Source organism: Dromiciops gliroides, chromosome 1 (assembly GCF_019393635.1).
Source record: "Dromiciops gliroides isolate mDroGli1 chromosome 1, mDroGli1.pri, whole genome shotgun sequence".
Classification (NCBI taxonomy): Eukaryota; Metazoa; Chordata; class Mammalia; order Microbiotheria; family Microbiotheriidae; genus Dromiciops; species Dromiciops gliroides.
Window position 1 is genome coordinate 192,201,683 of NC_057861.1, and position 15,655 is coordinate 192,217,337.

General features: G+C 35.0%; 1 protein-coding gene across 1 annotated transcript in view; it reads right to left on the minus strand.

Moving 5' to 3' along the window:
* Window positions 1-15,655, minus strand: part of CTDP1 (CTD phosphatase subunit 1) — a 155,611-nt gene that overhangs the window by 120,315 nt on the left and 19,641 nt on the right. Inside the window, exons 2-5 of the mRNA XM_043978917.1 lie at window positions 11,610-11,693; window positions 10,344-10,437; window positions 7,411-7,539; window positions 4,197-4,347 (exon numbers count right to left, since the gene is read on the minus strand). Coding sequence (XP_043834852.1) covers window positions 4,197-4,347; window positions 7,411-7,539; window positions 10,344-10,437; window positions 11,610-11,693 — 458 coding nt within the window. The remainder of the gene's footprint in view (window positions 1-4,196; window positions 4,348-7,410; window positions 7,540-10,343; window positions 10,438-11,609; window positions 11,694-15,655) is intronic.

Here is a 15,655-nt window from a genome sequence, read left to right on the forward strand (position 1 = left end):
CACACACACACACATATGTGTGTATGTGTCAGAAAACTGATCATCTTGATAACAATCCTCACACATATAACAAACATCTAACAAAATTTTACAGCATTACCATTTATTAATGGATAAATATTACTGGGTAAATATTTACTGGGTAAGATTGGGTAAGTCCTTTAACCTCTCTGAACCTCAATTCAATCAATCAATCAATAGGCATTTATAAGTACCTACAATAACTAAGTGCTCTTCTGGGGCTTACAACAACAAAAGTGAAACAGTTCTTGTTCCTCAAAGATCCTGTATTCTATTAGAGGAGACAACAATGACATAAGTTATTTCATTTGTGCCTCTCAACAACCCTGTGAAAAAGGCAGATTGTGTATTAATCCCATTATAAAGAGAACGAAACTGAGGCTCAATGATATTAACTTGCCCAAGATAACACCACTAACAGCAGAGCTGGGACTCAAACTCAGGTTGTCTGACTTGCAGTCTAAAGCTCTTTATCAAGTTGCCCTTCTGATTTCAAAGTTTAAAGACAAAACCAAGAAAGTCCCTACTGACAGAAACCATATCCTTCACCATACTTTATTAACCATGTCATTACTGAAGGCTAAAGAGCTTTCACAAATGAATGTGTAATGTACAGATTAACCTAAGATTATAATTCATTAGCAATATGGTAGAGTGAAAAAAGCATCAGATTCACTGCCAAGGGACCTGGATGTAAATCCTAGCTCTACACTTACTAATTATGTAACCTTGGCAATGTCACCTGGCCTCTCTGGGACTCAGTTTCCTTATTTGTAAAATGAAGGAGTTGGACTAGACGTCTTCTAAAGGTTCCTTTAACTCAATCTATGATCCTATCAGATTTTGCTCAATTTTACACATTAACTCAACTATATTTTCTAGGAAATTATTTTCACGATGTGGTGCAGTAAATGTAATATTGGAATTAAAGAGTCAGGAAGACAGGGTCAAACTCTGTCACTGATACATACTTGCTGTGTGATCCTGGGTAAGCCAATTAACCTCTCTGAAACTCAGATTCTTCATCTATAAAAATGAGGATAATGCTGATGGAACCTATCCTTCATAGGGTTGTTGAGAGGATCAAATAAGAACGCCTACAAAGTGTTTTGTTAAAAACTAAAAGTACTAAATAAAAGCCAGCTATTACTACACAGAAGTCTAAAAGACTTCCAAATTATAACCAATTGTTCATACTAAAAATGTAAAAAGATAGAAAATAGTTTCACTTAAAACTAAATGGAGATACATGATACCTCTTTTTTGGTTGTCATCTCTACAATCGTGCTGAAATCCAGCTCAGTCACAAAGGTATTTATCTTTGGGATTCAATTCCACTCGGGACCTCCCAAGCTTGTCCAGCCTAAACCTTCTGAATTCACCTGGCCTCCTGGGGCTACCCAGGCTGTAAGTAATCTGCTCTGGAAGAACTTAAGAATTAACAGGATAGAATTAAATAGCTTTTTGAAGAATGGGGATCAGGGAAGGGGAGCAAGTGACTACTCGATACATTCACTGGGCCTTTTCCCAGCTCATCACATGGGGAAAATAAGAAGTTAACATTCCATTGACGGATAATATTTGCTTTTTAAAGAGGAGATTAAAGTGGGGTTTTTTTCCCCCACTCTAATCAAGAAATAGTTATTCCATTGTAAGAGCAAATGAGCCACCCAGTGGCTAAACTTTAAATAAAGCCTTAAATGAATAAAAAATAAAGGCCCAGTTGTCAAGTTCTCAAATTTCTAGAATAAAAGGTATGTGGTTCCATATGCTTTATCACAATCTCAGGTTTAGAAGCGGCTTGGGTGGTCATCTAGCCTAACCAATACCAGAACTGTTGTTTTCCTAAAAGGGTCACTCTCCCTTCAGTAAATTCCAGGGTCTCCATTAGTTCTGATGATCAAATATAAACCCTTTTTCTCTTCCTCTTGGAATTTCTAGTTTCCTTCAAGACTCAGCTCAGGTACTACCTACTACATTAAGCCTTTTTTGGTCCCCCCAGCTGATGATGTCATCATAATCTCTGCTCCCTTCTAGGGTTATCTCAAATCTGTCTTGTATGCTTTTTATAATCATCTATATACATGCATACACTGTTAGAATATGAAGGCAGGAACTGTGTTTCACTTTGTCTCAGTATTTCTAGAACCTAGCTTAGCTCTCAAAGGCTTTTCAGGTACTGGTTGGACTTGATGGCCCAATAATAGGTCACTTCGAAGCTGAGATTCTGTGATACATCATTTAGAACCATGTTCCTTTCATTCCAGAAACGCTGAAAACATGAGTGTGTAAGCAAATGTCCTTCAATTTATACACATTTTTATAGTTTTTAAAAGTTTAGCCACTGGGCAACTCATTTTCTCTTACAGTAGAATTTCTAGATTAGAGTGTAAAAAAAAAATCTCTTTTTTAAAAGCAAGTATTTTCTAAGGGAATGTTAACTCTACTTCTCCCAAGTGATGAACTAATGAAGAGCCTAATGAATGCTTCTAGCAATATCTTGCTTACCATTCCCCTCAACCCAACTCCAGCAAAGCTACTAAATTCAGGCCTGTTAATTCTGGTCATTCCAGAGTAGAATACTCACAGCCTGGACAGCCCCAGGAGGCCAAATGAGCTCTAGGTTCTAGGCAACCTTAGGAGGTCTCGAGTGGAATTGGATCCCAAAGATACATGCCTTTGTGGCTGAGCTAAATTTGAGCCTATGAAGGTATAAAAACCATATATATATTAAGAAGGGGACTAAAATTAATTCAATCATAAAAAGATTTTAAATACTCTTAAAAGTAAATATATTTTAATTTTTTTAAAGCAAACCACTTAAATTAAGAGTCTTTTTACAAAACTAGGAGACTGCCTACAAAAGTTACAGTATGAAACACTCAGTAGGAAAAACAATTATCAAATTCTGAATCAAGATTCTGTTTATACTTCTACATTGCATTAATAACAAAAGAATGTTATAGACTGAAGGGGAAGGCATATATCAAGAGCTGTGTCTAGTCCCTTTCTTGAAACTTATAAAACAGACATATTTAATGATTTTTTTCTAAAAATAGATGAATGCCCTTTAACTTTGACCTCAATTCCATACAATGAACTAAAATAAAAAAAATTTTCTCATAAATCATTTCTATGACCAACACTGCCATCAAGTGGTCAGCACTGCTAAAGCTAAAATAACTTATTTTACATGTCCCATGAGGTGACTAAAAAAATTCAATCCCAAATGACACTTGTCTAATCAATCACAAAAAATATAAAATATTCAGCCTTAGAGATCCACCTACTGGCCTGCCTGGCATCAAGTAAAATGGGCTTATTTCACAGAAGGAAGTACTACGTAAGTGCTCACTACAAGGTGATAAAAAAAACCTCTTCCAAAACATCCTTCAGTATAGTTCTAAAATTATTTTCCAACTAAAGAAAACAGAAAAACATATTTGTACACTCAAGATTTCTACCCTGCCAGTATTGTGGTAAATAAACAAGATTATGGCCCCGAGGTCCAAAAGGAACAGAAAGATAGGCATTCAGGCCAAAAATATAATGAGTAGTAACTGCGGTAACTTGTCAAACTAGCTATTCCAACCTGAGACTGATCCTTATATTATACAGTGTCCCAAAGTCTTCATGCAATCTGCATCTTTAAGCTTTAAGAGTTTAATACTGCACAAATACTTTTGGGACACCCTGGATCTAACTGGAAGCCGAGTGCTGTTACTAAAAATAACATATAATAAAAGAGAGTAAGGGATCTGATGGCCTCCTAGACACTCTGGTTATGTATCATAAGGTTTAAACCAACACAGTTCAAGAAAGTTAAAAAAAAAAAAAGCTTTAATTTTAATCTACTAACTTGATCCTTATAGAACTCAAGGCACTTCTATAGTATTTGAAGAATGATAACAAATCAAGAGACTGCATAATGTAATACAAAAAGTAATAGATTTACTGTCAAAGACCTAGCTTCAAATCTCAGCTGATACTGTGACTTTGGGCGAGTCACTACCACTCCTGCATGTAAAATGAGGGGACTGGACTAAGTACCACTCAAGTCCCTGTTAGCCATAATTCTAATGGTCCACATCCTAGTTAAAGGTATCATCATCATCATCACCCCATTATATCAAATTAAGAAAAATGTTTCAGAGCTTCTTAATCACACTGCTTACCTGCAATTGTATGTGCATAAAGCCGACTACCAAAAGTGAAAACATGCAATTCGTACAGTTTGGCAATCTTTTCTAGGAATTCCTTGCAATGAGGACGTAAACGAGTGTGTAGCATAGGTTCACCTCGGCCTAACTGAAAATGAAATATACCCTAAGAGGAAAGAAGAAAAACTAATGAAGGAACAAATTACTTCAAGAAATGACAGGCTAATAACTCATTATTATTAATTTTTTTATCAGTATTCTCAGATACAATACCTTTAACATGCAGCTTGAGTTGGATCCCATTTGTTCTCAATGGAACATAATGTTAGAACTTCCAAATTATTGGTTGCAATGGGCCAAATTATTGGCTTGGCCTATTTACTATTTATTTACTAATTGCCCATGATATGGTTTAAAAGAGTCCTTATAAATGTTTTCAAAAATAAACATCATAAATAATAAGCAAGTATCATGCCAAAATATCTGTTAGGCATGTAACAATTTGCTCTACTTTTGAACTCTCTCTCCCCTTCCCTTCTTCAGATATGCAATGGTGTGATTATTTAAGTTCCAGAGTTCTTAATCCTTATTATTGTTTTGTATAATCATTAAAATAAGTTTCCCTAAAAAATTTTCTATAAAGGTAGTTGCTTTCTTCATATGATAATTATTTCAAACAAGTAAGACCTGACTCACATGATACCTGAATAAACTGATAAATGTACTTACCAAATACTGAACAACAAAAGGACTGGCAGTTGTAATGGCTGTACATACATAGAATGTGTGTTTGCTTTTGGGATGAAAAGTTCCAATGATACAATTATGTACAGTAAAGTTTACTAATTGAGAAAGTTTAATTTATTAAAGCTCTAACTATAAAATATTTTTTAAAGAAATTAAACTTTAACTAAAAAAAAAAAGATGTAAAGCATCTAGAAAGAGGTCTTACAAGGCCAGCTTTAATAGGTATTTAAGACTTAGGTGACTAGCATTATTATCATGTTTTCATGAGAATTATTAATATGTTAATAGTTCTCCAAAGTTAAGTAGAATTGTTCTTCACAATTCCGTTTATGACATTAACTAATTCATTATAATTAAAACTGGGCAAACTTCAGCCCAGACCAATTTAAATGATTACAAACAAGGTCTATTAAGTCTATAAAGACTTAGTGTGAAATTAACCAACTTTTACTATATCTAGCTTTTTTCCTCAAAAAGCCTTTTAAAAATCTTTGAAGACATAATTGTGCTAATTTGTGATATGTGTATAACTTTGTTATTTTAAAACTACTGCTGCCTACTAAAGGCAAACAGTTTCATAGTTGGCCATTTAACTAGAGACATAATTATTTTCCTGGTAAACTCTATTCAGTATTATTGTGGCCAATATCAACTGCATGAGTATTTTTGCACCCACCTATTTCTAAATTTGTCTTAGATTAAAAACACATGTCTTCAAATGTTACAACCATCTTCAATACTTTAATTTAAAAAAACAACTCCAAAACATAGCAAACACAAGTGATCATTTTTACAGAATGGATTAAGCAACTGCAGATTAAGAACATGCTTCTCTCCCTCCAACATACTTTTCCACATAACCCTCCCCAGATTAAAGACACTTTAAAATGCCAGTGGCTACAGGATAAATTCCAAATTCAGAATGACAATCTCAGCATTAGCCACAGATCCCACTTTATGAGTGACCTATAAATTCCTGTTACAACATTCCCAAAACATAATTGTAAGGGGCTAAAATCTAGCTAGTCTGTCTAAAATATCTAATGAGTGGTCATCAATAAATTATAAGCTTTAACGAGTGTTAGACTTTTAAGCATTTAGTAAGGAGAATAAGAATTTGGTAAAGAGAGAGAGAAAGGCCTAGATTCCTATCTATTAAAGGGAGGCTTCCTCCTCTTTTGGTGCGAGACATCGGCATGATGGCTGAGAACTTCAGGAGTGGGAGGTTTAAGAAGGTTAGGATCGCCAGGTTATAGGAAATCTGTTCTCAATCTTTCTCTTTCTTTTACTATCTTTCAATAAACCCTTAAAAAAACCTACACTTGTTTATCAGTGATTTTTAGTCAGTTTCCCCCCAAAAACTGGGGGGACAGATTAAAACCCACATTTAGAATTTTAAATTACACATAATGATTCACTCTTTGCTTGAAGACCCATAATGAGGCAGCACTGTACACTACCACTCAGAAAGCTATTATTAGGAAGTTTTTCTGTATCTCAAGCCAAAATCTAATTCTCCCATTTCTGCCTGTTAGGAATGACTTTAAAGGTCCTCTGGCTCCAAACTACTTCTTCAGGACTTACTCCCTCTAGTCATCTACAACAACCCTCTGCTTCAGGCAAACTGGTGCACTCATGGCCTGTAAACCACTTACTGAGCATCCCTGCCTTCTCAGTTTCATTCATATTTTCCTATGCTTTCTTTAAGCCCAATGGTGTCATACTGAAATAGAAACAAGGGCCACTTATTGCCTTAGGATGAAAATGTAATGTTATCTGGGTTTTCCTGTATTTCTATTTCTTTTGTTGACTATTTCCCAATGACATTTTAATCCAATTCAAGTGGCACCCAAGAGTGATGTGGCCACATGTGGTGCTAGATCTTTGACCTTTCTGCTTTACCCTATCTTAATCCTACTGTTCTTTAAGGCCTAGATCAAATATTGTCTCTATGAATTTCTATTTGACTAAGCTAGCTCACTTACTGTTACAGTGTCATGCTAGTTATTCTTAAATGCTTCTTGTTTCTTCAACTAGAGTATAAGTTCCTTAAGATAAAGATTGTATCATATGCTTCTTGGTATCTCAAATTAACACTAAGAATACTCTACAAGATAGACATGAAAAATAAGTGTTACCTGACTAAAATGAAAGAGGAACTGTCTTATCTTTAGTACCTTCAAGTCATTGCATTAAAAATGCAGTGATAATATAAGTCTATTCCAATAAAGTGAATAGTTCTGGATGCACTGAAATATATCCATTGTAATCCAACCAGACAGACATGCTCCTTGCCTTGAATATATATATATATATGTGATCTAGTTAGTTTTACAAACAGAAAAAAAAAGGAAAATAATGGAAACAAAGAATGATAAAATATAAAAAAAACCTTATCCTATCTATCCAAAGAGATATCACACATTTCAATAAAACAAAAAACAATGACTGAACTATTTGTTACATGTATCATATCATTTACTTTGTTTGACATTTGTTGACAGTGTTGCTCCGTAGTATGAATTAACGTTTGATCCAAATCCACCATGAGGACCAGCTTTCTGTTTCGGTGCAGCCGCTGCTGATCTTCTCTGCCTAGTTGTTCAGCTTGCTAAAATACAAACAGAACAACAACAAAATCAGTCTCAAACTAAGAGGCTTCAGGCCAAGTAGAGAGAGATTCAACCCTATTTAAACACAGGCAAACATTCAAATCAGATCTCTGGCACTTATTACTTACTAGATGTGTGACCCTGAGAAAGTCACTTAATCCTCACTGCCCCGGCACAAAACAAACAAACAAAACCAAACAAACAACAACAAAACAAAACACAGGCAAACACCAGCAGAAAGCTGGCTTCTAGTTTTTAAAAAGAGCTAAAAAAAAAAATTCCCAAGGCTGCCTTATTACAAAATAACCTGGACCAAGTACATATATTTTATTAGAACAACCCATCTAATAAAACTGCATTTACTAAATATGATTAAGGTCAAAATATATACAAAGTCTTAGAGTTGTTTCTTATAACTTCAAATATTGTAACTAAAGTATAAGAAGTCACATCCAGTATATGACAATATTACATGCTCCTGAGCAAATGTTCTCTTCAGAAACAAGCTATTATAACAAATGAGTTGTTTTTAGTAGAAAAGACAATTTAGGAGTAGTTAAAACCGAGTACACACAATGAGAAGGTGTCAATGGACTGCAACTGGTACTGGTGGCATGAGTACCTATATCATACTGAAAAGAGACAAAAAATACTGACACTGAGTGGTTCCTGTTAGCAGGCCATAATTCCCTATTACATGAAACTTTCCCTCTTCCTGAGTGGTTCCTGTTAGCAGGCCATAATTCCCTATTACATGAGACTTTCCCTCTTCCTTTTTACCTATCTAATGTCCTTTCTAATTTATTTTTCCCCATTCCTTTTTCTTTCTCTTGACTTTCATGCTTTTCAAGGACATAGAGCATATCAAAGAAAGTTACTAAATGGAGAAACATAATCAATAAGGAAAATTTTGGCATTATAAAATTTGTAGAGAATAAAAATAGAATACAGGTTAGGTTAGGGGGAAAAAAAACCAGAAATAAATATTTCTTTCTAGAAGGTATTATGGTGCTAGATTTGAATTTAGCCTTAAGAGTTGGCTTAATCAGGCAGCAAGGTGGCGTGGTAGATAAAGCAACAGCTTTTATGAGCCTAAAAAAACCCCACTTATCTATTCCAAGGACCAAATTTGAGTACCAGAGTTAGTGACAGGTTAATTAGGATAAATTAAAACATTGAATCCCACTGAGATGTTCCCTTCAAATTCTTTAAACTCTTCCAGGATGTACGAACAAAGAGAGAACTTTACCTATGAACTTTAAAAATTAATCAGTGGGGGGCAGCTAGGTGGTGCAGTGGATAGAGCACCAGCCCTGGAGTCAGGAGGACCTGAGTTCAAATCTGGCCTCAAATACTTGACACATACTAGCTGTGTGACCCTGGGCAAGTCACCCCCTTGCCTTGCCAAAAAAAAAAAAAGTTGGCTCAATCTTGTGCGTGTGTGCACGCGCACACGCACACCCCCTCAAGTCTTCTCCCTTTAAAATGTAGAAGTTCAAAAAAATGTTTAAGTACTGAAAACTTTCTGTACAAAAGAATGTGATAGAAATTTTATCTCTTTTGAATATCCTAGAGATGAATAACGCCACTCTAATGCTTAAACTCAAATATCTTCATTTAATAATTATATCTAGGGGGCAGCTAGGTGGCGCAGTGGATAAAGCACTGGCCCTGGATTCAGGAGTACCTGAGTTCTATCTAATCCGGCCTCAGACACTTGACACTTACTAGCTGTGTGACCTGGGCAAGTCACTTAACCCTCATTGCCCCACAACAAAATAATTATATCTGGTAAAGAGAAAATTATAAAATATACAAATTTGTTTTCCCAACATATCCCATACCACTTTTTAAAATTTTGAATTACAATTGTTAGTAAACATATTCTAAATTGAACTAAAAAGGGGGAAGAGTGGAAACTAATATTGGAGAAGGGCAGAAGAAACAAAGTGGTAATGAAAACTGATCAATTAACAAGTACCTTTATTAAGCATTTACTATATGCCAGATACTTTGTGACACACTGGGATACAACCCTCAAGGAGCTGCCCTTCTATTATGAGAAAAGCTGGACAACACTGGAATAAGGCGGCTAGACAGAATTAAATATAATTACATAAACTAGGAAAACAAGAATGCTCCCTTTCAGAATTACTAAAAAGTAAAAAATTTTTTAAAAGTCCCTTCTCCTGAGATAATCCAAAAGAGTGCTGCTTAACTTTCCAAAAATCAGAAACATTAACAAAAAGAGACTGTTACTCTTTGCCATTTAAATTCCTAAAGCAGATTCTATTTGTGAATTACAGTTGAACCAATAATGGATTTTAAATTAAGCAAAATAAGAAGGCAGAGGAAATAGCTATTTTATCATGACACGAACACAAAGTCAAATGTGACAATAATATTATGTACTACTTCCCACTCAATACAGAGAAGAAATTTTTTTAAATCCCTACAATGATTAACTTGATGTAACCATTTATTAATACTTCAGTATAATTCTGTCATTCAAGTACAGAGTGCTCAGTGGAAAAAGAAAAATGAAAGAACAGAATTATACCCCAGCAACCAGCTTTGTATGAATATAATAAATTTGGTTGAAAAAAATAAAAGATTTACGGTTAACAATAACATGCAAAAGTTTTGAACAAAAGAAAGGTGCTTTTATATATTCCCTCTCTACACCCCCACCTGCCACCCCTCCAATTGGGCCAGCTTACATGAAACAGAAATTCCCCTGACTTTTTTTGTATGGAAAAACCCTCCAAAATCTTCCATCTTTGCCCCAAGTGACAAAACTTACCTCAGAGCTAACCATCAGTTCTGGCACACTGTGCACCATGGAGACAGTTGCTGTGGATAATGGCACTTGCTGTTTTCCATTCTTACTCTGTAACCTTTGTTTAGACATTGAGGGGGGAAAAAATCCAGTTTCAATAAAGCACATTTCAATACTACTGAGATTTTTGTTCCTACTCTAGGCAACTATTACATTACATATTTAGTACAATACTCTAAATACCGTAGACATAAGAAAAATAATAATGGAATGCTCCTAGTCACCCTCTCATCACTCCCAATATTCTGGATGAAGTGTGCATCCCCTTTGTGGGTTAGGGAGTAGGAATTTTCTAAATGTTTTAGTGTCTGCCTAATGTGTTTATTTATCCCAATGGCTAGATCCTAAAATGTAGGATCAAAATGTTTTTCCTAGTTTATAAGTTAACAAGTTAGGAACAGTATAATTATACATACTTAAATGTGCATTAAATTATTCTTTATGTTTAATTTTTTATGGCTTAAGTTGTTTACATGAAAATCAAATTAAGATAGCCAAGGAATAAGATTTTTTCTTTGTGTGTGTTTTTTTTTTTTTTAGTGAGGCAATTGGGGTTAAGTGACTTGCCCAGGGTCACACAGCTAGTAAGTGTTAAGTGTCTGATGCCGGATTTGAACTCAGGTACTCCTGACTCCAGGGCCGGTGCTCTATCCACTGCGCCACCTAGCTGCCCCTAGGAATAAGTTTTTTTTTTTTTTTTTAGGAATAAGATTTTTTAACCAACGTAACAGATTTGGTAATAAATTCAGTCTTATAGATTTTTTGCTATGGTCACCTTTTATTCACCAAAAAACCCTTAATTTTGATTATTCAGTCCTGATCTGAAGACAGGCAAACAAGTGCCAATTCAAGCTATGCTGTGTCTCTCCCAGACTTTTGGCATGTACAATTCAAAGCTTTTTATATCTGTCTGTCATCATGTTCACTTTTAGAGAAACTATAAGGTCAAGCATTTTACTTTCTTAATTAGATTTGTGTGCCTTCAATCTAACAAAAAGAAAAATGAAAGAAGCCAATGTTAATATAATTAAACAAAAAAAAAGTCTTAAATTTGCAGCTGGTATCAGATAAATATCAAAGTTAAATAAGAGATCAAAAGAAATCCAAACTCAGTTTATTTATTTTTGTCACTACACTATAGCCACGATAATACTCAAGTACATTCTCTTCTTACCATTTAATCAGTTTACTTTCAAACAAATTTTATTTTTTACCTACAATTATACTCACTGTGTTAAGTCTTGACCACATTCAGCACATAAACCTTTCATAACTACTGGGTGGCTACATCCTTCTAATCTCACCAGAACACCTCTGTAAAACAAAGTGACACGAAATATTATAATAGCATAATTAACATAAACAGTAGATTAAACATGGTAAAGTACATTGGATTGGGAGTTGAAAAATCTAAATTTAAGTGCCACTTCTAACACTTAGTGTCTGATTGACTATAAGTAACTAATCTCAGTTTCCCTATCTGTAAAACAGAAATAATATTTATGCTACCTATTTTAACCATTGTGAAGGAAAACATCAGTGAAGTTTATAGTGTTTTATAAAATATATTAAGTTCATCTATGTTACTATACTTTTCTTAGCACATGCCACCTTGTACTACATCAGCAACAGAAAGCAAAGCGAGTTCCTACAGCTGTTTGCAATCCACTAAAGCAGAAGAGAATGTTATATAAAATGCCTGGAACAGTTGTTACTTCTGGCATGTGTGTTTAGAGGATTTCTGGGCTGGATCTTGGATTTCATTATCACAGGAAACTTCTGGTGAAAAACTCTCCTACTGAATATAGACCCACAAATTTTTCTGCAACTTAATATACTTACGGGATGTCCCAAATGTCTTAGGGTCTCTTTTTAAAACTTCAACAGCTTAACCCAGTAAGACTTTTGGGACACCTTGTATAACGGAGGCAAACACATCAATATCAAATAATACAAGAATTAGTAGTTAAAAGGAAATATCACTTTTCTTCGTAGACTACTAAAAACCCTAAAGGTTTCAGACACTGAAGTTTAAACTCTTAACTAAAACCAGCAAACCTTAAATTATAAGATGTTACCAAAATGTTTTTGATTAAATAATTAAATAGGTTGCTACTTACAAATCTACTTCTTAATCCCCATTGCCCCGCAAAAAAAAAAAAAAAACAAAAACAAATCTACTTAAGGTTTTTTTAAAATTTCCCTTTTAGAAGATATTAATACTAACTGCAATCCATACCACTGGTTATAGTCTAAAACTGAAGTGTTAAACATTGCTGACAAACCATATTAAGGTGTAATTTGGGAGATTTTTAACAAAATAAATTTTAAAATACAATAAAACACAGATAACATTGCATTGGGTGGGGGAGGGGCAGGGCAATGAGGGTTAAGTGACTTCCCCAGGGTCACACAGCTGGTAAGTGTCAAGTGTCTGAGGCTGGATTTGAACTCAGGTCCACCTGAATCCAGGGCCAGTGCTTTACCCATTGTGCCACCTAGCTGCCCCGATAACACTGCATGTTAAAAACTAAGTTAAAAGTGACCCGCCGGGATACATAACAGATTAGCGTACCCCTGAATTTAACACCACTGCTCTAAAAGAACAACTTCCATTATTGGTTATAGCCATCATTTGAGAAATCTACTGTCTTTTGCCAATGAATCCCAAGCCTGTTTTACAAATGATATTACATTCCTCATATCTAATGACTGCTCCATATTGTATAGAAAACTTTGGTCTTCAAGATAATGGTCTGTCAGGGGCAGCTAGGTGGTGCAGTGCATGGCCTTGGAATCTGGAGGACCTGAGTTCAAATTCTGTCTCAAACACTTGACACTTACTAGCTACATGATCCTGGGCAAATCACTTAACCCTGATTGCCTCACCAAAAAAAAAAAAAAAAAAAAGAAAGAGAAAAAGATAATGGCCTGTCCCTTCTGCTTCTTATGTGATTTCAACCCCACCTGACCCCAACCCCAATTTCTACTGCAAAATTAGTGTGTTCTGCAGTGTTTGATTTAAAAACAAAAATTGAAAAAAGAAATAACATTGAACAAAATAGTATTTAATTAAATGATACTTGATAAAACCTTAAAATTATTATACTTGCAACATATTAAAAATAATATCCAAAAAGGTGTACTAAAATTTGCCTCTGATATCATTCCTCCCACATAGACACAAATCTAGCTACCTTTTTCTACCACAATAAAATTATAATACTTATAATAAATTATAAAATTATAATACTTATAATTTTATACATAAGCTTTTTCCTTGCACTTCATTCATCACAAAGTTATGGCTACTTTTTGTTATCTCTGAAAACAGACAGTTATCCAATATACTTTTAGAGGAGTTAACACAAAGCTAAGAACTAAATTATCCAACCCTGGTTTAACAGTTAAGTCAAAATCTGAACATGTCTAGGGACAGGGACTTCCATTTCACAAAGAAGCACATCCATGGACAATTCTAACAGCAACAAAGTTATTTTCTTACTCTCACTTAAAATCTAACTCCTGTCATCTGAAATTATAGAATGACACTAACCCCGCCTCTTCCCCAAGAGGGCTCTTTGTCTTCACCAGGATTTAAGTTTCCACTTTATTTAGCTCCCCCCTTGCAGTCCTATTGCCATTTCGGTTGCTCTCCTCCTTGCTTGGTGACATTTCTCTTAAAATGTGATGCCCATAACTGAACACACTACCCTATATGTAATCTGATCAACAACGGCTACAGTAGTACTCTTACTTCCACTTTTGCTATGATTCTCTTGTAATAGCAGGTTTTAAAAATATACTTTAGATATCCACAAAAGCTGAGTTTTCCTACTATTTCCAGATAAGAGTATGATGTACCAATTACACAAACTTATGCTATACAGAAAACAGTAGCTTCCCTCCCCCCCCCCCCAGTCACAATACTCTTAAGCTTGCAGTCAGCTGGGCATTCACCAAAGTTTGTTTGGTCCCCCACACACACACACACATATTTGTAATGTTTACACCATTGTGTACAGCAAAAACTTTAACCTAAATGAATGAGTTTACATTATGGGTTATTCAATTTCATAATGCTAAATTTGGACCAGTAATCGGAATCCAGAGAATTAAGAGGAATTTTTTCCTTTAATAGAAATATCCTTTTTTTAAAAAGTGAATCAAAATCAACTTGTTTCCATTTATATCATTTCTTGGTTTTTTTTTAAAAAAAAACAACAACAAAACCCCACAAACCATAAAACACCAAAAATGACATAGTTACTTTCAATTTTAACTTAAGACACATTAAATCTCAAAGGTGAGAAGTAAGTATAGGGGCAGAGAGGATTGAGAACTAACCTTGGAATCAAGAAGACCTGGTGTAAAACAGGGGATTAGAATTAAATGATCTCAGCAGCTAGGCCGCACAGTGGATAGAGCACCGGCCCTGGAGTCAGGAGGACCTGAGTTCAAATCCAACCTCAGACACTTGACAACTTACTAGCTGTGTGACCCTGGGCAAGTCACTTAACCCCAATTGCCTCACCCCCCCCAAAAAAAAATTAAAAAAAAAAAAAGGAATTAAATGATCTCAAAGCTTCTTTCCAGCTCTGTATCTCTGATCCTATGAGCAGAGTTCAAGTCCTGCTTCTGACATTTACTATCTGTGGGACTTTGGGGAAGTCACTTGAATTCCCAGCTAAGTCTACTAATTGTGGATCAGTTGGTCTATCTGCTGCGGTGGGAAGAATTTGCACATCTGGAGTTCTTCCACGAAATCAATCAATCATAGCAATCCTCTCGCTCTCTCTCTTCTTCTCTCTCGCTCTCTCTCTCACACACACACACACACACACACAACACACACCACACACACACACATATAGAACAAGAACAAATTAAAAACTATTATAAAATCAGAGCAAATTGGAATTAGGGTGTTAATAACTATTAAAATGTCTACCAGCCCTTGGCCGCAGAGATCTCACTGTTAGGCATATAACTCCAGGCAGGGTCAAAGACAGAAAAAAAAATGTCCTATATGTACACAACAAAAATATTAATAAATTAGCAGTTTTATGGTGGTGTAAGATATAAGAAACAAAGTAAAAGAACACACTGAGAAATGACTAAAATTGTAACTTATTGTACCTTAAGATAATGGTCAATATGAAGAGTCAGAGGAGAAGGAAGACTTAAAAATTAAACAATTCAGGACAAAGTAAGCAGAACTATGAAAACGATAGGCACATGGATACTTAGAAAACAAAACTGAACGCCATATGATT